General features: G+C 37.6%; 2 protein-coding genes across 5 annotated transcripts in view; one reads left to right on the top strand and one right to left on the bottom strand.

Annotated features, from left to right (window-relative positions):
- Window positions 1-217: 217 nt before the first annotated feature.
- The window catches only part of LOC124370196, a 43,896-nt gene continuing 17,306 nt past the window's right edge, over window positions 218-26,807 (bottom strand). For 3 of the 4 annotated variants that reach the window (XM_046828488.1, XM_046828489.1, XM_046828487.1), the window contains 3 exons: window positions 21,259-21,681; window positions 4,460-4,618; window positions 218-3,646 (listed from right to left, as the gene is read on the bottom strand). In XM_046828488.1, the coding sequence (XP_046684444.1) occupies window positions 3,257-3,646; window positions 4,460-4,618 (549 nt within the window). In that variant the 5' untranslated portion in view covers window positions 21,259-21,681 and the 3' untranslated portion in view covers window positions 218-3,256. Of the gene's footprint in view, window positions 3,647-4,459; window positions 4,619-16,828; window positions 16,991-21,258; window positions 21,682-26,807 lie in introns of those variants that run through there. The other variant, XR_006923167.1, reaches the window with a different exon arrangement.
- Window positions 14,584-15,774, top strand: LOC124370202 (MFS-type transporter clz9-like). The gene has a single exon (XM_046828495.1). The coding sequence runs from the start codon at window positions 14,584-14,586 to the stop codon at window positions 15,772-15,774; it is 1,191 nt and encodes a 396-aa protein (XP_046684451.1).

Below are 26,807 nucleotides of genomic sequence, written 5' to 3'. Positions count from 1 at the left end.
GCCACTTTTTTGTTCCCGCCACTTTTCCCGCACGTGAGGTAATTTTCCCGCCAATATTTTTGTTCCCGCCAAACCGCGACATGGGCGCCGCCATCTTGAATCACGTGATCTGCTTTCGACCAATCAGAGCGCTGGGCTATACTCCGGGTTAGTCTACTAGTTTGGTTATGTTATTGTTTTCGTGAATCAAACTATAATTTGTATTAGGCTGTAATAAATTAACTTTATTCGACTAATATTCTATTCATATGAATAAAATGAAAATACATTTATATTTTACATAGTATATTATTATGTTACATATGCTGAAAACAGTACTGACAGCGAAAGTGATATGTGGACAGAAACAGACAATGTTCCAGAAATTGACGTGTTTTGTGGGGAATCTGGACTAACTGAAATACCAGAATTAGATAAGGACAGCACTATTCTTGAGTTTTTTACACATTTTATAGACAATAATCTACTCCATCACATAAAAGAGCAAACTAACCTGTAAGCTCAACAGAACTTGAGAAACCAAAAATCTACAGATAAGTTAATTCTAACAAGTAGGATGAATTCTTGGAAAACTATGACACTTGGGGAGTTGAAAAAATGTTTGGTCATTATTTTCCACATGAGTATCAACCAAAAGCCCAAGATATATCATCATTGGTCAACCGACTCTGTAGTGTCATGTAACTTTTGCCCTAATCTTATGAGTAGAGATAGGTTTTGGCTTCTCTTGGCCAATTTTCCACTTAAATTACAACAGGCTTTTTATTGAAAAGGGGCTACAAGGCCATGACCCTTTACATTAAGTCCGTCCCTTGTTGGAAACTTATACGGATTCGTTTCCAAAAAGCCTACCTCCCAGGCGAAAATGTTACCATTGACGAAGAGATGTGTAAATTCCGTGGAAGGCTGCATTTCAAGCAGTATATGCCCCAGAAACCCAGTAAGTACGGGATTAAACTGTTTATGGTATCAGAATCAAACTCTGGTTACATTTGGAATTTTAAATTGTACTCTGGCCATAGCAATACAACTATACAACTAGTTGACAATCTAATGGGTGACTTGACAGGTTGTGGACGTACTTTGTATACTGACAGATTCTACACTAGCCCTGCTTTAGCTAACTGATCTTGGAAGTAAAAAAACAGGACTTGTTGGAACAACAATGAAAAACAGGAAAGAAATACCTCCAGGTGTAAAAGAGGCTAAGCTGAAAAAGGGGGAGCAGATTTTTAGGAGAAAAGGCAATGTTCTCGTAGTACGCTGGAAGGATAAGAGGGATGTATTTAGGGTTTCTTCTAGGCACACTGCTGAAATGGTGACTTATTCTGAAAGTGTAATAGGGAAAATACCAAGAGGGCCTGTGTTGTGAGCTACAACAAAAACAAGTTTGTAGTTGACCAAACGTATGTCCTACGGTGCATTTGATCATAGGTCAGTGAAGTGGTGGAGAAAATTATCATTCCACATGTTTCTTATTTGTTTGGTTAATGCTTGTATTTTGTGCAATAAAACTACAAACAAGAAGATATATACAACTGATTTTATCATAGGGCTTTGTGCAGCACTAGCACCAGCGAGATGGAAAATCCGCGGCCGAACAGTAATGGCAGCAGTAGAACTCGGCTCAGCCGACTTTCCACGGGTAAACATTTTCTGGAAAATATTCCAGTGCCACCAAGGAAGACCAAAATGGAAAGGATGTGCAAGGTTGATAAAGGAAAAATCCCTAACAATTCGATTGTTTGTTGGTTTTGAACAAAACACTAAACCGGTTGTATCTCAGAATCACCCCAAGTGCAGTTACTGTTTTTTTTAGCTTAACAGGGCAGATTACACTTTGTGCAGGTCATCTGTGTTGTCTTTGTGTGTGTGTGTGTGTGTGTGTGTGTGTGTGTGTGTGTGTGTGTGTGTGTGTCAGAGAGAGAGCGAGCACAACGACCTTTCTTCTCAGCCAATGTCCCTGGTTGTCAAACCTAGTTTCGTCTACAGGAAGCAGTCATTTTGCCCCCATTTTAGGTGTTGGCGGGGGGTGAATCTTGGCCTCGCAGCTTTTTCCTCTCGGAAACTACACCTGCAGTACATAATGCTCTGTACGTCTGAAACTGTAATAAGGTATAATCAACGCTGTGGTCCATCTGCCTCATGTGACGGCGATATAGAAGCCATCCATTTACAACCGATATATTAAATACCCAGTGCACTATTCTCATATAACCTCTTCTGCTGCGGACATGAATCCTGCACAACGCAATCAGCATTCCAAATATGTCCACGCCTCCCATGGATTCATTATACACTTCTACAATGTGTGGTCTTGTAACTGCAATTCTCCGATTATCTTGTTCAGACCATCTCGAGCACACCCCAACCGGCTCAACGCTGTGAACAGCTGACAGCATGGTGATGCGCTTGTTGTCGTCTAACCATCGTACAGCAACCAAAGAGTTTTTTTTAATCAACTACGCTGTCATAGGACCCTCTTCCTTGCTCCTTCATCTCTTGGTCGCTTTGGAGAGGGGCGTTGTATGTTCTGTCAACACGAACCACCTCAGTAGCCCACAATCCTCTATCTTTTAGGTATCTGACCAATTTAATGGATGAAAACCAATTGTCTCAAAATACTCTGTGGCCAATGTTGTGAGCCAGATCCAGACACAAATGAACCACGATATCACCCGAATACCCCAAGTTGTACTGTGGACAAGTTTTCTCCTGGCCCACGTACACAGCAGTCACCACATCTCAAAAGTTTTGTAACCCCACTTTTTTGTTTCCTTTTTACATATTGTTTCATTCTGGAGGTCCCTTTGAAAGGGATCATGTGCTCATCCACTGACTGGTTTTGCTCAGAGGGGATGTTTTTGCAAACATATTGCAGATGGTTGAGCAACGGTGCTACTTTAAATAATCTGTCTGCGCCTGGAACTCGTGTGGTGTTATCAACCACATGAAGATATTTTAAAATTAATTCAAATCTGTCACGTGACATAACATTTGCCACAGGGGGAAAACGGGTTTCACTGGCCCAAAACATTCTATACTGGGGCATCGGAGTAATCCCAGTGAAGAGGAGAATGCCAACAAACTGTTTTATTTCAATATCAATTACTTCCAGTATCCTACCTTGTTGTTGGGCCTACAAATTACTCTGTTGTGTAAATAATTAAATTGTTTCATCGTCAATGAAAATCTTAAAATAGTCTAGCGGAGATTTATTTATCGTATCAGCTGGTGCTTAAGGGATATTTCCACTCTAATTTGCGTCTGAAGGAATAAATTGTTGCTTCCTCCATATTGCTGCTGGAGATACATGACGTTCACGTCCACCTCGACATCTAATACCTCTGATCCTTACTCTTCCTCTTTGCCTTGGTTCCACATAAGGAGTGGTAGCAGCAGTTTGCCTTCCTTCCCTAACTCTAGGCCTACCACGAGTCGGTCTTTGGGAGGAAAGTCCTCGTACAACTTCTGCCTGATCTTCAACCTTTTCACAAATTACCTCAACCCTGCTGGTAACCTCTTCTTCACGAATAACTTCCTCAACCCTGCCGTCAATCTCCTCTTCACCTTCTTCTGCCTCCTCTTCTACACCTTCTGGCCCTTGGACAGTTTTCTGTGCTTCCTCATCTTCAGCAATTGGATACTGAAAAACCACATATAAATTAGAAATTGGTACTAAACTTACTTAGTACATAGGACTAGTATAATAAGCGGTCATAACCACAATAGAATAATCGTATATCGATTACAAATATCACTGTTTCAAACCTTTTAACTTTTTTGTTGTAACAGTTCTGTAACCATTTCATTTACGAGAGTCACGACAAAGCAGTTCGTCATTTTTGCATCGGCTCATGTCTAGTCAAAAGCTCTCAAATACGTTTATTCATCAAAATAATTCAAATTATGAAGGAAACAGGATTTTTCAGAACATTTGCCATCGTTCAGTGAAACAAGAAATCATGTTTCTTGTTTCACTGAACGATGGTAAATGTCCGGAAAAATCCTGTTTCCTTCACAATCCTTCCATCGTCAAAAATAACCTTCAAACAAAGAGTTCAAATCAACTAAATGTTACAGTTTTGTTTTTTGAATTATATAAATACACACAACCAAGATAGTTTTATATCTCTTGTTAAACTATTAAGATTTGTATATATATAAGCAGGGGACCTATACTATGAATTTTAAATATCTATGATGTAATTATTCTGTAGATAATCATGAATATCAATAAATTCAATACTTATTTATACAATTATTCGATTGTGATGGCCGCTTATTGTACTACAGCCTAGGCTGTATTACATTTTATGCTCCAGGGTGTAAAACGATATAGGCCTACATTGGGCCAAAAGAAACTATCTGCTGTATAAATATAAACTAAAACAAGATCCACATAAGTAAATGTAGTTGTATAAGTGCATGTTAAATTATGGTACATAATTTGCATAACCTCTTCCAAATTATGGTTCTGGGCTAATTGGCGTTCCAGTTCTGCGTTAACATTTTTGTTGAAAACCAGCTCATCTGCCTCATCATCAGACATATCTTCTAAATCAGAGACATCACTGCTTGGCAACAACAGCCAATCCTCAATATTATCCTTATCCATCTGAAATAATACGACTATTATAATAACTAGGAAGTCAATTATAAATATTTGTTACATATTTTACAATAATTACAGAAATAATAACTGCTGAACTAATTAACGAAGCACTAAAGCTGGAATCGCAAGACACAAGTATAATAGATTTTCCTTCCTCACCCGGTAGAAAATTCAACCCAAAAGTTAAAAAATGTCTTTTACCTAATGGAATAACCAAAGATAGGAAGTTGCTTGTTTACAGTAGACATTCTGATGCTGTATTTTGTTTGCATTGTTTGATATTTGCTTTGCCATCAGAAAGAACAATTTGGGGTACCACAGGTTATAGGGGTTGGACGGATCATAGAGGAGATCAAGATATTGAACTTCATGAAAAATCAAAAATCCATATTTCTTCTCAGATTGGTAGATTGCAATGGATATCCAAAAAAAGAGTTGATACTTGTGGTGTACATATCTGAATCCAATATAAATAGTCAGCTATCTAAAATATATTTGTTAAGATAGGAATGTTGATTGTCAATCTGGCCGTTGGCGGTTACATGTATGTGACGTCATAGGAGACCATACTTTTTGAAATAGATCCTATTGGCTACTGAGGTCACGCCACTTCTCCCCGCCAACGTTCCTTACCGTTCCAGCAGCGAGTGTTCTCTCCCAGTCCAGTTTTACCCACGGTCCGTGAAACCCGCGTCCTCCCGACCAAGATGTAGTCCAATAGTTTTCCTTAATTGGTGTAATTTTATTACCCAGTTTTATTACCACCGGCCACGAACATCACAAATGGCGACGAGGATTTGTGGAAATTAGTGCGAAATTCCGAGTGTACATCGCCGCTGGACATCAACAGTGAACATCACAAAATGGCGAGTGAACATCACGGAGATTAACAGTACGAATTTTCTTTAGTTTCAAACCAATTAGTGTGGGAGGAAGTGTAGTGTGCAACCAAATTATTTTAGCTACTAGTTGATGTGGCAAGTACAATTAGACGAATTACCGTTTCCTGCAACTAATATAATGGCGCAAATAGGAGTTATCGGGGAATATGACGGGTCAGTTGAAACCTGGGCGTCATACATCGAACGTTTTGAGCTGTATGTGGACTGTAATAGCATTGACGCAGGTAAAAAGGTCAGCACGCTTGTAACTGTGATAGGAGTAATAACGTATAGTTTGTTGAGAGACCTGTGCACTCCTAATAAACCGTCGGAAAAGACATTTAATGAACTGGTGCAACTTGTGCAAAAACATTTATTCCCGACTCCTAGCTTCATCGCGGAGCGATATCGTTTTAGTAAGCGAGTACAGTTGGAAGGCAAGTTGGTTGCCGAGTATATTGCAAATTTGAAAAAAATGACAACCCATTGTGACTTTGGCGCGTCGCTAAATGATTACTTGAGAGACAGACTGGTGAGTGGCATCAGAAGTGAAAGTGCCAAACAAAAACTTTTATCGGAAGCCTCGTTAACGTTCGAGCAAGCGACCAAAATAGTGCTTTCAATGGAGCAAGCAGAAAAATCGGCGGCAGCTCTATCAGTCGGAAGACCCGAGCGGATCCATCAGTTGAGCAGCGTGGTGGCCAGGAGGGGGAGATTCGGCAATGGCGCACCGCATTCCCAGACAGCACGGAGCGACAACGCTGGAGCGGCCTGGAGGGGAGCAGGGGGGACAGCCAAGGTCAGCGGCGGCACGTCATCTGGCCCTGCTGGATGGCAGCGGCGATCCCCGCCAGGTGGCAGTGGCAGTGCGCAATGTTTATGTTGTGGCCTCACAGGGCATTTCCGTTCACAGTGCAGGTTATTAGGTGTGAAGTGTCATTTCTGTGGTAAACAAAACCACATAGCAAAAGTGTGTCGTTCTAAGTTAGCTGGTCGGGAAGGTAAAAATGTAAATAGAGATAAGACTAATTTTAGAGATAGTAAAAGCACTGGGAATTCCAAAAATTATCGCAAACATAACTACCTAGAAGGTGTTGATGACAGTAATCAGGTGTCAGGGGACACTGAGCAATTTGTGGATGATGTAGCCAATTTATTTAGGATGAATGAAAAGGTGACTGACAGGGTCAAGGTAGACCCAATTCTGCTTGATTTAATTGTTAATGGTAAAAGCTTAACGTTTGAGGTTGATACAGGGGCTTCTGTGAGTGTTTGCAGTGAGAAATATTACAATTCTCATTTCCAGATGTGTAAATTAGAACCTAGTGAGTTGACACTCAGCTCTTATACCGATCAACCTATCACACCTGTAGGCAAGATCGAAGTTGAAGTTAATTATAACAAAGTAAACAAAGTAATGGACTTGTATGTCATCAAGTCTGGTGCTCATCCACTTATAGGTAGGGAATGGTTGTGCTCTAGGGGTTGAAATTTCGTTTTAAAAATAATGACAGGTTATTTGAGATAAGTAAAACCGATGCCGATAGTTGTCTTGAACTTAAGAACAAGTTGTTCAAAGAAGTTCCACGAACATCACAATACTGATTTGACTGAGCTAAATGATAAATTAGTCAGTCATCACCGTGAGGTTCTATCGGTCGTTATAGACTGCTATCGGTATCTGACCGAGGAGATGTTGGCTTTTCGAAATAAAGAGCCTCTAAACGCAAAACTAGTAAATTTATTTCGATTGCTTGCTAAGTATAACCCAGACGCAACTTTATTTGGAGAAGCTTGATAAGTCAAAAGAAAATAAAACTGAACTTGGTTCCAATTTTCTGAGTTACAGAAACATTCATGATTTAATAAATCTCATGAATAGAATTGTTGTTTCAAGAATTGTGGATCATGTTAATGAAACTAATACGTATTCTATAATTCTTGACTCCGCACAAGATGTTAGCAAGAAGGAATGCACAACAGTGCTAATTCGATGTATCGATCACAGAGATACATTCGGAGAAATCAAAGAGAATGTGAAGCCAGAAGAGCTGCTTGTTAACGTTTTTACTAGCGGAGACACAACTGGCAAAAACTTATCAATTGAGCTATTAAAAACTCTCCAGGAAATTGGATTTGATAAGAATGGTATGATTGGGCAGAGCATGGATGGTGCGGGAAACATGCGTGGTCCATTTAGTGGGGTCATATCATTTGTCCTCAAGGAATGCCCTAAAGCATTCTACATTTTGTGTTGTTCGAATAGATTTGCCTTAGTTGTCGAAAAATCAATGGAATTGTGCCCACAAATAAGGGACATGTTCTCAACTCTACAAGAACTGTACAATTTCATGTCTGGACATAAAAGACATCATATTTTCGTAGAGAAGTTTGAAAAGAGTCAATACGACAAGGTGGTCAAGCAAAAACGATGCCGTAAAAAACCGTTATAACTTGCTATGATGTCCTAAGAGAAACCCTGGAAGACATAATCTGATAACACTCAATCTGAAACGGACTCAAGAACATCAGCAAAAGGACTTCTGAAAGCACTATTTGATTATGAATCTGCTGCAGTTATGATCATTGCTGTCGAACTAATCAAAATTCTGTCACCAGTGACTGTTTGTTTACAGTCTAAAATTATTGACTATGGAATGATTCCGACAGTGGTGTCTGAAACTATTTCTAAACTCCAATCTACGAGAACCGACGGGGGATGGGACAAAATGGTGGGCAGTATTAATCATTTTGCTCAAGAACACAATCTCCAGAAAACTTCAAACAAACGAATCCGAAAGAGAAAAAGATTCATGGACGAACTTGCCATTGATTAAATAATATTATATCCTATGGCAAAACTGAGGACAGAAGTCTTAAAGTGCTTGATTCCGTGATCACACAACTACATGATCGTTTTCCTGAAAGGTCATTAAATTTTGTGCAGCAAATGACTCATTTTTCTCACGAAAAGCTGCTAAACACTGAGGACGACACCCTAAACCCAGACATTGTCAGTGACCTGTGTGGTTACTATGGATTGGATACCGAGAAACTTTGTGAGGAGTTTGATGTTTTCAGCCAGTTATACAAAGGCAGCTATCAAAATATTGACCTGTCAGATGTCCTTTCTTCAAAAGATGATAAATACAAAAATGCAAGACTAACCAATGAAGAAGTTGAAACCTAAGATTCTTCTGATGAAACATTGGATTGTACAAGTACAATTGCAAAGCAACGATATCTTGATCAATGGATCAAGAAGGGCTTTATAAGACCCTATCGCTGTTTATTGAACATACCTGGGTTTCCATATTTGACATCATTGTATCAGATGTTCTCGCCCTGCCAACAACAAGTTGCTCAGCTGAAAGAGCAATGAGCAAACTTGAAATCGTTAAAAATATATTGAGAAGCAGTATGGGTGATAACTGGTTGTCTGGTATGTTGGTTTTGGCATCCGAAAAGGATATTTTACAATCAATTCCAAACAGTGAGATCATAGACAAATTTGGCATTTCAAGTGAGAACAGGAAAAAACTACTGCTTTACAAAGGTCATCAAGGGTAATCAAGGGTTAAGTTCATCAAGTTAGTTACCTTTTTGAAACACCTCTAGCCATTTTTACTTTTAATTATAGTACTGTACATTGATTTATTATTTTGTATGGCATATGTGTTGTTTAAACATTTTATTAAAAAAATTTGACAATAATTATACTGTATAATTTATACACCCCGATGAACTGTAAATTTTGGGGGGGGGGGAATGCGCCATAGCCTTTGGGGCGGATGGGCACCCCTGGAGGTGGCCGCGTGTATACCCTTGCAGTTCACGCATCTGACATCGTTCTTGCATCCTTCTTCTTGGTGGCGTTCATCGCCGCAGCGGGAACATGTCTCAGGGCCCGAGCACGTCTTAGTAGAGTGCCCGAATCTATGACAACGGAAACACCGCTGAGGATTTTTGAAGTAAGGCCGTACAGTCAGGGATAAGTATCCAGCCTAAATAGTTTTTGGGGGTTGGGGAAACGCAAAGGTCAGAATTAGACCAGGAGTAGGAACCTTTCTCCCATTCTCCGTCCGAAGCATCCTGACCACATCGGTCACCATTTCACACTGCAGCTCGTCCTTGATTTCCTCCTCACTACACTCCATCAGGTCACGGCAGAAGACGATTCCCTTGGAGGTGTTCAGTGAGGAGTGCGGTTGAACGACGACTTCCACCTGATCGAAAAAACTCGTCATCTGAAGGAATTTTTTTGGCTTGGATGTGGTTCGCAGCCTCCACCAAGATAGTTCCATCCTTAATTTGTTTATGTATTTAGGCTGACCGCCTGAGGGAACAAATGCTTTGTTAATAAGGAAAGGACTAACCTTCGTTAGAGTTTTGCCCTCATCCTTATGACTCACGATTAGGTATAGTGGAGTTGGAATGTTCACATTTACTTTTTCTTCCACTTTTCTTTGTTTTAAATATGATTCATTTTCAGAATCTGACAACTGTCGTTTTTTCTCGGGATCATTATAATCCCTTCCTCCGAATTCTTGCCCTAAGGGTGAGGTGGTTTGGATGTCCATAGATAAGGTCACCAGCGCATCGTGTTTAGTAGTACGGGCCGATTCACCAGGAGCGGGCATGCCCTTGGGTGTCCCACAGACCGTAACTTGGGGGACAACCCTACCTCAGTTCCCCGAGGCCCGGTTTCCATCGATTACCAAGTCGGGAATACGCGCACAACTTGGACTCGCACGTGGCAATATGGGCTCCGACACCCCTGCCTACTGAACACTTCCTGACCAAAGACCGAAGTGGCTGGCTTCTGAACCAGTCACTTACGCCTCGGCAGAGACAATCTCACATCAGCTCTCACCGACACCAGATAGGGCACCTAGTGCCGGCTTAAGCACTCCCAGCGAGCCATGTACTGGAACGGTCGAACAGAGCGGGTACTAATAAGACCCTGGAGGGGGATTTGGTAGGAATTAGGAAATGGTTAGGTGGGAAGAGGCACCTAAAATACGAATAGGAATAGGAAGCTTTATAAAATACGAACTGTAATTGAGACAGTTGGAAGTTTTTGTCTAGCTATGTTATTAACCAAGACCTAGCAGTCGACGAAAATTTGATGCTATGGAAGGGGACGTTGTTTCCGACAGTACATTCTCAACAAACGGAAAAGGTTTGTTATCAAGCTTTATGTCTTGTGTAACTGTAAATCAGGTATCGTTCTTGATTTTCTGGCCTATACTGAAAAGGGCACCCAGTACACAGAAACTGATAATACTAGAGGTGTTTCAAGTTAAGTAGTAAAAACCACGTTTAATATGTTGATAAACATATAGGGCCATGCGGCCCTAACTTTGCCTGTAAAAATAAAGAATTTTTCATTTCATTTCAAAACATGGTAACAGGCAATTTGGACTATTGCTGGGCCTTAGTGCAACACACTGCAACCGCTGTGACCCACATAGACGTCTTGAAATCAGAAAATCTTCATTTCTTTGTAATCACACATCACAATAAGAATAAAGAACCATACGGGACAAATACATTTTACTTTTCTTGTTTTGTTCTGTACAAAAATGACTGTAGTCTACCTTCAATTGAGAGAGGACATAATTATTCAATAAATCAAACAAGAACTATATGCAACAGTTCTCCGTGAAGGGAAGCGAAAATATAAAATTAGATCTTCTATTTTAAATTGAAATGCAGAACATAATTTTATCTCAAAAAATTACCATCAGGTTTTAATTCCGTCAGACAATAGTGATCATGTGGATTGTGACGAACTGGACTTATCGAAGAGTAAACAAAATCTTGATTTGTGCTGACAGTCATGCAAGAGACTTGTCATGGCATCTGAATGCACAAATAAATGAACTTAACAAGAAGGAAATGGATAACAATAAGAAATTTGTAAAAACAATGGTTGGCAGAGAAGATTTGTGAGGAAGCTGGGATTGGATCCTTTCAACTTGAGCACGTGCCTTCCTCTAAACTAAGAACACCGGTAGACTCCACTCTCAATTTGGGAAATGGCAAGTCGACACAATAGGACCCCTCACCATTGGTGTTGCAGCCTTCAATAACAATGTCTTGAGTATATTTCACCTTAATTTAGAATCAATTAGGAATACATTATTTTCTTTAGACTTAGTGTTGGATAGGTTAAGCTGTAATGTTTCATGTATTAATGAGCATTGGCTATGCCAGGATGAAAGCCTGCTCTACATTCTGGCTGGGTTCACTTGGTTGGGTTCTAGCTGCTACTTATTGTAGAAAACCACCACTCACCAAAGGTGGCTGTTATATCTTTGTGAAAAATGGATTAGATTATAGGATTATTAATGTACAGAACTTTTATGTATAAAAAGAGTTTGTAGTATCACCTATCTACTTGCAGTGTTAAAACTGTAATTGTAAGCATTTACCGAACCTCTGGATTCAGATGTTGCTATGTTCAATAACATTTTTCTAAACCTTCTACGATCTTAAAATCTGTATTGCCTAAATAAAGAAAACACAAGAAATTAAGTCTACATCCTTAAGAGAGAAAAAAAAGTCAGATGGTTTACTCCTGAACTTATAAAATCAAGAGAGACCTTGTTGTTTTTGAATGATAGGTTTCAGAAATGCAATAATTATTTACAGAAAAATAGGTTTAAGAATGACTATATGGTGGTAAAAAGATTATATACATTTAAAATAAAGCAGGCAAAAATAGCAGCTAATCATACCTACATTTAAGTCTAATAACAAGTGTAAAGTAGGACGGAACATTATTAAAGCTGAAACTTGTCAAAATGATTAAGGAGGTGAAACAAATAATATTAAATCAAAACAACTTAATGAGTATTTTACTGACGCTGCTTATCTTTTGAATAATAATATAAAGGATGAGACCAGTGCTTTAAATTCTTTAAACCAGTACATTGTATCTAGTCATAATAACATATCTTGTAATTTTAGATGGCGCAACATTACAGAATATGATGTCTTAAAATGTGTAAAAGAGTTGTTCTTCTTGTGAAGACATATTTGGATCTTCCAATAACATTTTAAAGAAAGTCATATGATTTATATTGGAACCCTTATTAGTATACTTATACAATATTATGCTTCAGCAAGATATTTTTCCAAGTGTTTTGAGAGTTGTTAAAGTCACCCCTATCTACAAGAAGGGTGACTAATCCTGCTAGTTATCGTCCTATATCATTGGTTCCAATTTTTAGCAAGGTATTTGAGTATTGCATTAAGAATCAATGATATTTTTATATGTCAAACAAGGGGTATATTTGTCCAGAACAGTTTGGTTTCTAGCCGTAATACAATTCAAGCTGTGGAGTTTCTAATGTTTTAAATGACTTTGAAAATAAAATTATTTGTTCAGCTACCTTAGTAGATTTATCTAAAGCTTTTGATTGTATTCCACATAAATTACTCTACAAAAAAAAAAAAAACAAGAAGGTTACGGTGTAAAAGATGAGGAATTGAAGCTCTTCTCATCATATCTCAATGGTAGAAAACAAATGGTTGGACAAGGTAGAGGCAAATCGGATCTTAAAAATGTTACAATGGGGGTACCACAAGATTCAGTGTTAGGGCTTTTTGTGTTGGTAGTGGCTGTGAATGAATTAGAACACAATATACCATGTTATTCTGTACTATATGTTGATGACACCACCCTAGGGAGGAGCAATAAAAAAAAGATCAATTATTGATAAATCGTAGGAGGCTGCTAGATGACGCAAATGACTGGTTCACATCTAATTCTCTAGTTGTAAACCATGATAAAACATGAATCTATATATGTTATTCAATTGACGAGTATTTGTCCTTTATCACTAGTGAAATAAAATTTTATTCTATTGTTTTTATATATCTTGTTTCTTTTAAAATTTATTTATTATTTCTCATTGGACAAAGCCTTCGATGAGCATTTGTCCTGTGTCAATTTTAAGGCCACCGTTACAGATTTGTTGAGTTGTTGTTTGTTTTATTCTTTGTTATTCTTATATATTTTATTTCTTGTTGTTTTGTTATGAACTTATTTATTGTAGTTGAACACTAGTTTTTAATTACCGTAAAATGGGGTGAATAGCAACACTGGGGTGAATAGCAACAAAACTTCCGAAAATCTTTTACAAAATGGTAGAAAGGCACAAAACTGATAATCCACCGCGGGATATTTTTTTTTTGAAGCTGCAAACCTTGAAAGTTACAGGGAAAAATAACGTTGTTGTGTTGGCATCACTTTACTGCTGTGTATTGAAGACGACACATGTGCTTTTAATAACCTCAACAATTGAATCTTTCTAAACTTCTCATGTAAGTACCAAACTAAGTTCTTTCATACAACCAAGTAGGTTTTTTTATTGTGCTAAAACATCTATGAGATCAATTACAGGAGTTAACAAATCTATCTATTCTGAAACATGTTGTTCAATAATTTTTAGGTTATCATGTCGGATATTTTTAAATCACGGGGTGAATAGAAACAGAGAATTGTTGTGTTTCTTTTCACCCCACGGATTACAAAATTAGATAGTAAGGTTATAAAATTATATATATACAATATTTTGGTGTTATTTTAGTGCTTGTTTACTGTCTCAGTTAGTATGGAGTTATATAGTATGCTTAAAATTAAGGCTACTATGAATGTTACTAAAAGTAACCAATTTTCAACAGGTCTAGGCCCAGGTAACCTAAATTAAATCTCAGTACCTATGGTACATATCTCTCTTTCTCGTTTTAACAACTGTGTAGTAATGTTTAACATATATTACGTATCGTACTGTACATATAACATATCCATGTGTGTATGTTTAACATATGTACGGTAACTTAAGAAACATTTTTATGTTCGATATGAAACATATGTTTCAAGCACATTTTAAAAACAATTAGGTCTAATACAAATGTTTTTTTCCAGCATGCCGAGAAACTATATATCTCTCAACAAACATAAAAAAACACTCGGCTGAAGACTTAAAAAGGGCTCTGAGTTTAATTAATGATGGTATGAGCTTAAGAGTAGCGGCAGATTGCTCTGGCATTCATTACAGTGTGCTTTATAGACACATGAAGAAAGGTAGCGAGATGAAGAAGAAAGGGGGACAAACTGTATTGTCAGAAGAGGAAGAAAAAATTATTGTTGACAGACTAAAAACAGTCGGTGAATGGGGTTACCCGATTGATTCGATCACTCTACGGCTGTTGGTGAAAGAATATCTCGATAGGCGTGGAAAGACAGTGATCAAGTTTAAAGACAATCTTCCAGGAAAAGATTTTGTGTATTCGTTTCTACAACGCTACAAAGCTCAATTATCTTTCCGAATGTGCCAAAACATCAAACGGTCTAGGGCAGCCGTAACACCTGAACTCATCAATGAGTATTTTGATAACTTGGAAGTCGAGTTAAAGGATGTCCCTAAATCACACATTGTTAACTACGATGAAACTAACCTGTGTGACGACCCTGGCCGAACAAAAGTAATAACAAGGAGGGGCTGCAAATATCCTGAAAGAGTAATGAACTCGACCAAAGCGTCAACTTCTGTGATGTTTGCTGCGTCAGGTGATGGAACCATATTACCACCATATGTGGTATATAAAGCTCAGCATCTTTACGACAGCTGGAGGGAAGGAGGTCCAGCCAACTCCGGGTATAATCGTACTAAAAGTGGATGGTTCGATTCCTTCTGTTTTTCAGATTGGGTTGAAACTGTGGCTTTACCTTACTTTAGACAGTTTGATAGTGTGAAGTATCTCATTGGGGACAACTTGTCCAGCCACCTGTCACTAGACGTTATAAAAAAATGCAACGAGAGCAAAGTTAAGTTTATCTTTCTACCGAGCAACTCAACTCACATAACCCAACCACTAGACGTCGCATTTTTTCGACCGCTTAAGATATCATGGCGCGCTATCCTCAAAGATTGGAAAAATGGGCCAGGTAGGTACGAGGCTACTGTCCCGAAAGATAAGTTCCCCAGCCTCTTAAAAAAAGTTTTTGAGACTTGCAAACCTGATAACATTATATCAGGTTTCAAAAAGTGTGGAATAATCCCTATAAACCGCAAACCAGTGTTGGCAATGCTTCCAGGTTATGGCGTTTCCGATAGCGCTGCCGTGAGTTCAGCCCAGTCGTCGGCTGCCAATACACCTGGTACTGTATGTGAAATACCTATTGAAGCAATTGATTCTTGTTTCAAAGAGCTTTTGCAACAATTGAGGCAAGGTGACTCCCAAAACCGAGGAAGAAAAGAGTGAAGGTTTCGGTAGCAGCTGGGAAGAGTGTCGGCGTCCAAGATTTTGTTGAGATGTCTGAAGATAATCCCGAAATAGTTGACCAAGCTGGGACTAGTACCGGTACCAGTACCGGAGTTAGGAAGGCAGGCACCAAGATTACAAAAAAAAACAAAAAAGAAGGCAACCCAACCATCATCGTCTGACAGTGACATGTCAGACTATTCTGTCCAAGACACAGACAAAGAATTAATCTTGTCATCTCCAGACGAAGAGTCAGGTGTAGAGGAGCCCTTAAATACGCAATTGTCATTTCTTCCCGGAGATTTCGCTGTGGTAAAGGTCTATGGGAAAACTATAGCCCACTTCAGACTATATGTTTGCCAAGTCAAAGATTATGAAGAAGGTGGTTACATCTGCCAGTTCTACAAAAAACAACCTTTTGCGAGAAAATTTGCTGTTACAGATGAAGACTCCTTCGTAAGCAAAATCGATGTTGTCCGTAAACTTGGTGTTCCAATTGTTGCCCCAAGCACATCACGTTTTAACAATGCCATTAGTTTTGATGATGATCTCAGTGGACTGACATTATATTAAGTAGTAGAAGTCAATCAAAAACCTAGCTAATGTTTGCTGCTTGTTTATTTTGTACCGGTAACTATTTTTTGTATTAATAAATTGTTTACATGAAAAAGTGCATTTAAAAATCTGTTCCCATGTTTTTTTATATTGTAACATGTAAAAGGTCATAAAACAGTGTGTTTCCATTCATCCCAACACTGGGAAATAGAAATATCTAGCAAAAACAACAGATGTTTCTATTCACCCCTTTCTGTGGGGTGAATAGAAACAGTAACATTTTAATTTTTTTGGTGAAGGATATTTAAAAATAATTAATACTGCTTAATAGAAGAAGGCAAGACCGGAAAACTGAGGTAATTTTCACTGGTTTAACATTAAATTTAATAACTGTTTTTTAGCTCCAAAGTTGAAAACTGTTGCTATTCACCCCGATTTACGGTATTTTATTATAGGCTTATTGAACAATTTTGTATACAAGAAAATAAGGAATTTGGTATTGGCTAGTTATACAACAAGTTTAATTTAAAAGTAAAGAATTTTGAATTTGAATTTTAACATGTTTAACAATATTGTATTAACTACTTTGGAGACTAGTGGGTTTGTCTTAAGAAGCAGGTGGTGCAGACATTCTCTGTGATGAACCGAATCTTCACTAGACCTAGAACAATAATATTGAATATGTAATTTAATAGGTAGAAGACTTCTATGCCAACAAAAATGCCAATATGAAATTAACCATAACAAATTTTAAACCAAAATGTTATGAACGCCCACAAGTTTACATGGTTTAAATCATCTGTCACAACCTAATTTAAAAAAAGATAGATATAATCTCTTAATTACCAATTCACTCATTTATTGACAAAATATAATGAACATTTCCATATGTATGGTATCACATACTTCAATTTTTATACACTTGTATAATTTGGAAAGCAATCAACATGTAAAGTTAGATTACCAATAGTTTGTTTGTTGTTTATTTAGGGTCAATTAAATTTAAAATAACATTCGCCACACATAATTCCTATAAAATAACTAACTGGCACCATAATAACGGTTTTTACGTCTTAGATTGATAAAGAGAGTTTCATTTTTACAAGTGGAATAAGTTAATTTTGAAAATCTGAGTCCAAAAAACCATATAAAAGATAATAAAAACTTGCACTATGAATCTTATAAAATAACCTTTAAGTATTATATAAAATTAAAGATGTATATTTTTCCACAAAAGTATACAGGGTGAGTCAACTAAGGTATCCTAAAGGTATATTAAGAGAATGACTAGAGATAAATCAAAGAACCAAAATGCAAGATCCCTAAACCACATACAAGTAATCTTTTTTAAATGTTATCATCAAATTTAAGGAAGAGTGTGTGCTAATTTTAAACATCTATAAAATAGAGTTATTTTATACTGAACAATGTGTTTTATCTTTGTCTTTTTGAGTGAAAATTAAAAAATAATTTTTTAATGTTTAAAATTAAAACATATCTAGTATTATTACTGTTGATTATGATGACTACATCTTCAAACACAACTCTGTGCCACATGGTATGTGGGCTTAACACTATGGTAAGCCACTTCTTTAATTAATATTGAAATTAAACAGTTTCAAAATGGAAGACCACAAGATAACAAGTTTGATAGTTTAAAAAATATTGTTTGTTTTCCATAACTGGAAGACACTAGCCTCTTCTCCCTTCCACAATTTTATACTCATTTATTACTGGAAAAGATTACACGGCAATTTGTCAAACACTGTGACAATGAAACACATAGTTGTACAATTCGATGTTAGGAGCAATGCAAATGCTCCAGTTCATCCAAACTTCTAAAAGAAGTAATACATTAAATAAATAAATAAAAACAATTAAATTAATTAATGAAAACAACAACTCTTTACAACACCGAGAACAGAGTTTCTTAAGATTAACAAAAATTATTTAATTCAACAGTAATCCCCAAAAAATTCATCCACTTCATAAAATGGGTGTTCCTAGAGGAAAAAACCCAATTTTTCTTTTGAATATACCAAATGGCAGCGATCTTAACCTATTTTGGCAGTGCATTCCATAACTTTGGTCCAAGACATAAGTTGCCAATGAATAGGAGTCAGTTTTTTGGTTACAATATTTTTTGCACCCTTTGTGTTATATTGGTGGATATTTTGATATGTTAAGTTGTATGACATAGCCAAATAAAGCAATAGTTAATAACAACTAAACAATAAACTGTCATAAAATGATTTTTTTTTAGGGCCATAAAACACAAGAGGTTATCAATGGCCTCTACACACATGGCAACCGTCTACTGTTGTAGCGTTGTCATTTAATCATGCTATCGGGGTGACTGCAGATGGGCCACTCTGGCAATAGTTAAAATCTAAATAAGGAGAGTAACACATATAATAAATAACAATATGCAAAACTCAACGATGTTATTGCCCAAGTGACTGTAAATGGGCCACTCTGACAAATATTAAAAACTAAACAACAAGGGAATAAACACTAAATAACAGAACAACAAAAATTAAAACTTAACTATCGGCATGGCTGTAAATGGGCCATACTGGTAACTGTCAATCTAACAAACAGGAGAAATAAACATTAAAAACCAACTAGCAAGGGTATCTCAGAACAAATTAGCGTAAAAGATAACAAAATACACATTAATAAATTAAATTATATTCGACCTAAAAGGGAGGTTTCGTTTAAGAAAGCGAAGAGCCTCCCAATTATAGCCTCGTTGTCACCCAAGAGATCATCAGTTAACGAAGGTGGCAGATTAAGAACGCTACGGAACCTTGTGTAGCGAGGGCAGTCAACAAGCACATGATCCACTGTTAAACAGTGTAGCAAGTGTCACAGACTGGAGGGTTATCTCTGTTCATGAGGAAGCCGTGAGTCAGCAGTGTGTGACCTAAACGCAGAAGACACAACACCACCTCTCACGACGATTGCTGCGGCTGGCTGTACCCCGTGGTTTGACACAGTCCTGTATACGGCACAGCTTGTTATTCCAGACAGGCCTGCAACTCAGAACTCCACTTTGCTTTTATTTTAGCCTTCATCACCGGAGTAATGTCGAATTCCATCATCCGTGTACTAAAAGGCTGAAGTTCCAGTGCATCCTTCGCTCCTTCATCCGCCAGCTCGTTTCCTGAAATACCAATGTGCCTTGGTACCTAAATAAAAACTACGACGATGCCTTCAGATTGTAGTGAATGTATGGATTTCTATATATCACGTACTATAATGTTCTTTGAATACATATCATTGATACCCTGTAAGCTGCTGTGCGAGTCTGTACAGTCCATTAACCTCCCAGTTCTAGACCAAGTGATGTTGAGAGCCTTCTCTATGGCTGTTAGTTCCACTGTAAATATTGAGGAATCATTAGCGAGACGGAAGCCGTACAGACTAACCGTTGTAACGATGCACACCTAGTCCTCGAATTGTTTATGACAGTAGTATTATCTTATATTTACTATGGATGATATAAGTCAGGAGTTCAAACTATTTAGTTTATATTGGTTACTCAAAGTTAGTTTTCTATGACATTGTGTGACAGCATATTTACTGTATCTGAAGGAACAAAACCAGGGGGGGACTGGGCACTAATATTTCAACTAAATATTCGATCTGTGACTACAATTTGAGGAAACAAACAAATGCAATGATCCCATAGCTATTGTGACTGGAATCATTAAGTGCAATTTATTATGGCAGTAAACTATTAAAGAAGGTAGTGGGCACTGAATAGTCATATGATAATGATTAGGCATATACAAATTGATATAATTACTGGACCATGCCATGAAAATACCATGATATAAAGAACATAGACTAGAAAGCAAGAGAATACAGTGTACTGTAACAGCGTTTCAAATATTCCGACCTCAGCCATTCTTTTATAAATACAACTCATGTAAAAACAATTGTTTTTGTAGTTTCAACTATGTAACTTGATGTACAAAACATACATATAATTTAAAAAAAAATAAAACTATGCCTTTTTTACATTTTTATAATTGATTTCAGTTTGTACTGAAACAGCTAGTTATTGATTATTGAAATCACTTGTCTTTTAGTCAGCTGTGAAATAATGAGTCGCTATTATTGTCCAGCTTAACTGCAACAAACTTCAAGTGTAAAGATCCAAGAAGAATTAATTCTACAAAATTGGAACTTTTTATGTGATTATATTTGATCCAAAACTTTGTTTATGGAGTTGCTGTGCCATGCCCTTTACAAAAATATTACTTAAGTATTAATACAATCTAACACGGATTACATGGATAGCCTGAGCATCAACATATTAAATCAACTTAAACAAAATTATTATTATATTACTACCCTTTGGAAATACACTTCATCAATATACAGAAAAATGAAGTTTATTTTTCTATTTCGTAAGTTTTTTTACATTTTCTTACTGGTGCTTGTTTAGGGGAGGCTGAGTAATTTTAATCATAATTAGCCAACCTACTTTTTTTGCGTAGGACCAGCTGATTGCTGCTATTGTTGATGTCATTAGTTGATTGAAGATTCTTCTTTAAGAACTTGATATATCCAAAGATGAGATATTATTACTATTGTTTATAATCTACATGAAATTAGTCCATGTCAAATTGTAACACTCGTTATACAAAACATACAAAAGTTTGTCTAGTATAAAAGCTATAATTGTTTTAGTAAGTAAACATTTGCTGAAGACAGTTACTTATCTATAATCTTTTTGAAATCACAAGTACTTAAAGATAATTTATTCATTGCAGAAGATCAAGGCATCAAAGATATACAATTTGAGCAAATAATAGAAAACTGTCTGATCTAACTTAAACCTGTCTATTTTCCAATATTTTTTATATAGTGATAAAGAACACTACCATATATTTACTAGAATAACTAATTATATCAAACCTGGCAGTTTCAGATTTCATGATTATTAAAAAAGTGTCTTCCTTCAGATAATTGTCTTGGGCCTTTTCTTTGTTAATCTTTTGAGTACCGTTTTCTTCTTGGATGGACTAGAAGGTAGTTTATATTTAGCTTTTTTATTGCTTTTTCCAGTGTGCATGGGCTTTTACATATTCCGAGGTAAGTTTCATTGTATGCTTTGATGTTTTCATCATTACTTTTCTTTAGCTGCTGCGCCTTTTTCTTTCTGTAAAGTAGTTGTCTTTCCCTGTTCTTGTGTCTTTTATGCTCCAATATTGGTTTATTAGCTTTTAATTTCTTTTTATCTTATTTTCTTTGCTTCTTTTTCCCTTCAGTCCATTTTCAGGATCCTTGAAAATGTTTTCTCTATATTTAGCCTTTCTATTAATAGGAGCAATGAATGATCTAAAACAAAGCAAAAATCATTTTGGTTAGGTAGATTTAGTATAAAGTCACCAAGAAATGAGCTTTTACATTATGTAACATACGATACAGTTACAGTCTTGTCATATCCGTTACATTTAATAATGTAATAGTTAACATGAAAATTTCTAAAAATGTATATTATAATAACAGAAGTAGTTAACCTTAAGTTTTTCCAAGTTGGAAGTTTCCTATTAGTTATAGGTTAGCTTGGAGGGTAGGATTCCATTGTAACGGGTGCTACAGTTATACATGTTTTTAATTACGTAAACCTTATAAAAATACACAAATATAAAGTAACATTAGAATTTATTTGGAGTGTATGACCCTAAATTGTTATCCGAAGCATCGTATTAATACATTTTTCCAGCTGGGATTGTAGTTACACATTAAAAGCCGGTTTTAACGGGTGTTACACAATTTGGACATGGTCAGAGAGGTGTTGGTAAATAATTCCAAAACTCTGTGAAGTTACTCAGTATACAAATCTGAAAAAATATTTACTTTCAATAAGGATGAAATCAGCTGCCAGGCTCCTGGTAAAAGAGACGTGAAATCAATCAAAATCCCAAAACTAATAAAAAAATAACATACAAATTGTGTCAAGAACCTGAAGCACAAGTACTCGAAGAGCCTGTATCTGCAGAGCGTTTGCGATACACTTATGTGTATTCAAATTCTTCCGAGAATGAAGACAAAAACATAAAGTAATAGAAGTAAACCACTTTATTTAAATTCAATGACCTTGTCTGGTATTTTTCCAGAAACACATGTACTTGTAAAAATGTTCAGTGAAAAGAGTTTAAGTACGTAGCAGTCTGCCAGAGTTGTGTCAAAGAAAATAAAGATGTTGAGGTGTGATTTTAAAATTCATATAACAATAGCCATAACGTATTTAAAATTAATGTAATTTAAAACAATTTTTCTAAGTTATTTTTAAATTTTATAGGAGTTTGACAAACTAATCATGACAAATTATTGATTGTGTTACTGAAACAACTTTTGTGTTATATCATTATTTTCCATTAACAAAACTAAGAAAACAAGTATCTATTAATGTAGCAACTAAGTATTTGATTTCAGTTCATAAATAAAAATTATATCAGATATGTTAAATGTTTTCTATTTATTACCATGCTTGTCACATCTGTTACAAAACTATGTCACTCCTTTATGTCAGATTATTTTTTCCATTTAATAGAAATAAAATTATAAAACCTAATTACTTGAAAAGCTTATATACAAGGGGTATAAGAAAAATAAGGTTCCCTATGCCACCGAGACAGAATGCGATATGTTGGGGGAAATCTGGCAACACTGTCTTACTCATCAGCTGTGCCTCTCTCTATCCATACCACTCGCGCCTCGCTACATCCAACAGTGCCGGCCTAGCTGCTTTCGAAGATGGAGCTCCCTATCGTTGTTACCGCGCCAGATGCGAAATTCGTGCTGTGACAAGTTTTTGAATGCAAAACAGTTCACCTATTGAAATTCATCGTCAGTTAATCGAATTTTATGGGGAAAAACTGCATATCTGTTCAACACGTTCGGAAATGGTGTAGAGAATTCAGTGAAGGCCGCATGGAAATTCACGATGAAATCCGAAGTGAACGGCCTTCAGTTTCAGATGGAGTTGTTGAAAAAGTTGAGACAATATTGGTTGAAGATCGGCCATCCCCCCTACAGCCCAGACCTAACCCCAAATGATTATCACTTATTCCCAAAATTAAAGGAACACTTGGATGGCCAACGCTTCAGTTCCGATGATGAAGTAGAGAAAGACAACAAGCTGAGTGGCCTGCAAAGTAGGGATTTTAACCCTTTAACGAGTATAGGTGTTTGTTACAAAATAGTATTGACGTTCCAGAACGTCATATTAAAAATCATGTGAAAATAGTAAGGGCGTTTTAGAACATCAATAATTATGACTTATATTACAAGTACTAGCTCTTATGTTTTTCCTCTATGGAAGAAATCCGCCCACTGTTCCTAACCGTTAATAACTGAGCGCAGTTTCCCGCGTAAATATTGTCAGCTGCTTTCAACTACAGAGCGGCTGTAAAGGTTTTTTCCGCACACGGATTCCCGCGATTTCTACTGTCAACAGCAATTAGCGCTAACAACTTCTAGTCGCATTCTGTTGCTATGCTGTAAACATTCACTTTGTGCAGTTTCTTCTACAATGATGAAATAGTGTAGTTTATTGTTTTCAAGTCAGTTTCCTTTTGTGTTGTGAAATGGATCCAGAACGTAACTTACGTAGTGACGACATAAGAAGGGGGCTGTACGAGTGGAGTGAAGGAGATTAAATCTCAGACAATAACAATGACGTTTTAGGCTCCGACGATGAGAATGTGTTTGGTGATAGTGGGGATGACAAGATGAAACCGCAGAAGATATCCTCGCTGCTTCTTACTTTGACAATGAACTTGACGTGGAGATCCAAGAACCTGCATTACCAGTAAGTGATTCTGATATTTGTCCAATTTGCAAATGGAAACATGTTGACTGTTTTGAACCAAAAGACTTTATATTTGATGATTCTAATTCTGGCCTACAAGTTGACTTTGAGGATAATATTGAAAAGGAAATAGATTTCTTTCATAAACTGTTCGATTACGATTTAGTTTCGCACATTGCTAAGTATGCCCAGCAGCAAATGAAAAATGAGGCAGGAATAAAAGAATTCTCCAAAGTCAGACGCTGGACAGAAACAAACCCTGATGAGATGTATTTTTTTTTGCGATTTTGCTTCTAATGCCCCATTGAAAGAAATATTCACTAAAACTCTACTGGAGTACAGATCCACTCCTCAACACTCCCATATTCCCTCAGGTGTTCAGTCAGGATAGATTCCTATTGTTGCTTCGAGTATTACATCTTGACGACAATTCACTAGAGGCGGGGAGAGATAAATTATACAAAATCAGAACGGTTATTGAAACCCTACGGACAAAAATTTTTTTTTGCCTACTCTCCTAATAAGAACCTGGTCATCGATGAGAGCCTCATGCTATAGAAGGGTCGCCTGGGTTTCAAACAGTACATTCCGTCTAAACGCAAGCGGTTCGGAATAAAACTTTATGTATTGTGTGACAGCAGTTCAGGCATCGTTCTTGACTTTATTGTTTATACTGGCAAGACCACTGACTTTTTGAATGAAAACGAAGACGTCGGAGTGTCAGCAAAGGTTATCAGAACACTAATGCAACCCTACTTAGGACGTAAACATGTGTTGTACATTGATAACTGGTACAGCAGTCCCGGCTTGTTCAACTGGCTTCTTGAAAATGAAACAGCAGCTTGTGGAACTGTAAGACAAAACCGGAAAGGTCTCCCTTGCTTACCCAAAAAAATGAATAAGGGAGATTGTGAAATTAGGAGCCAAAAACACATGCTTTGTGTAAAATGGTGTGACCGCCGTAATGTAACAATGCTAACAACAATCCACAAGCATGAAATAATTCCTGTGACTAAGCTTGGAAAGACTGTAATCAAACCAAGCTCAGTCATAGAATATAATAAGGATATGGGAGCAGTCGACCGCTCTGACATGATGATATTTTTCAACGACAGTGCAAAGAAATCAAAGAAGTGGTACCGTAAATTATTTTTCCACTTGATTGATATTGTTGTTTTGAATACATACAACATGTTCGTAATCAAACAAAACAAGAAAAGTGGGTTTTGTGACTTTAGACTAAACCTCATCCGAAAAATATTGTAAACACATTACACTCCAAGAGAAGGAAGGCTGGTGGCGTGGCGCCGAGGGTCGTGCCAGCCGCTACCAGAGACCAACATCCGCTCCAACTGACCGGCAGACACTTCCCCCGCCCACTGCCGACGCCAGAAGGTCTGTATTGTTGTCTTATCCTCGCCCCCCTGGACATTGTCATTCGGGCTATGGCCAGGAGGAGTGCCTACTGTCTTCAGCAGATGGGACTCTGGTCGGGCTGCAGCGGTGGGCACTGCAGATTTAGCACTCTGATACAGGAGGATGTTCTGCACATTATCTCTGATCAGATGCCACAAAAATTTTCCTTTGACAAACCCTTTAGAATTATTTTACCCTCAAGGGATGATTGGTCAGAGGGAAAGAAACCTCTTCCACCAGTGGAGCTCGAATGGTTCACAGACGGCTCTAAAACAAAAAGCGGCACAGGCGCTGGAATTCTGGGAGTGAGACCATGTAGGGAGCTGGTGGTCCCTATGGGTCCGTATCCGACAGTCTTTCAAGCAGAGGTCGCAGCTATTATGGAATGTGCTCGTGAGAATCTTCGCCTGCGATATAGGATCAAGACGATTAATATTTTCATGGACAGTCAGGCAGCGCTGATGGCGCTGGATTCTTGCGTGATCAAATCCAAACTGGTTTGGGATTGCTATCAGGTCGTTTCCTCCCTTGCCAGAATCAAAAATGTAACCGTTTGTTGGGTTCCTGACCATGAGGGGATTCTTGGGAACGAAAGAGCTGATGCCCTGGCCAACCAGGGCTCAGCGACAATTATGACGGGCCCTCAACCGTTCTGCGGTGTTCCAAGGTGTGAATCCTCTAGGGTTATCTCGAAATGGATTCGCGCGGAGCATGAGAGAAGGTGGAGGTTGCATCCGGGTTTGAGAGTGAGTAGAATGGTATTACAGTCACCTTCCTCCAAGGTGGCTTCGGACCTTCTCTCATTAAACATATCAATGTCTTCTAAGGTCATTGGTCTCATTACGGGGCATGGTCACCTGAGGAAGCATCTTCACAGAGTCGGCATCCTTCAGGAGGATCCGCTCTGTGGAAGGTGCAAGAGGAGACTGCTGAGGACCTGCTCTTTGATTGCCCTGCAATAGCAAGAAACCGGTATGCAATCTTTGGTAGTTTGGACAGGAGTGGTGAATTTTCCCAGGAGGACTCGATAGGTTGTTTTCGGCGGTTTGTTGAACTGCTGAAGTTGTAGACTGGTGGGTCTCATGGTGTGTTTCCGGGATGCGCAAAAAGCCCTTGAGGCCTAAGTGCATGGCAGTAGGCCGCCCCAAGGGGGAAAAAAACCTACTCACTACATAAATGAAATACCAGCTGACAATGACGTCACTATCCTACTCAGTACGTAACAAAATAA

The sequence above is a fragment of the Homalodisca vitripennis genome, unplaced genomic scaffold, assembly GCF_021130785.1.
Source record: "Homalodisca vitripennis isolate AUS2020 unplaced genomic scaffold, UT_GWSS_2.1 ScUCBcl_30;HRSCAF=681, whole genome shotgun sequence".
In the NCBI taxonomy this organism is placed as follows: Eukaryota; Metazoa; Arthropoda; class Insecta; order Hemiptera; family Cicadellidae; genus Homalodisca; species Homalodisca vitripennis.
This window is presented reverse-complemented; position numbering and strand designations above follow the sequence as displayed.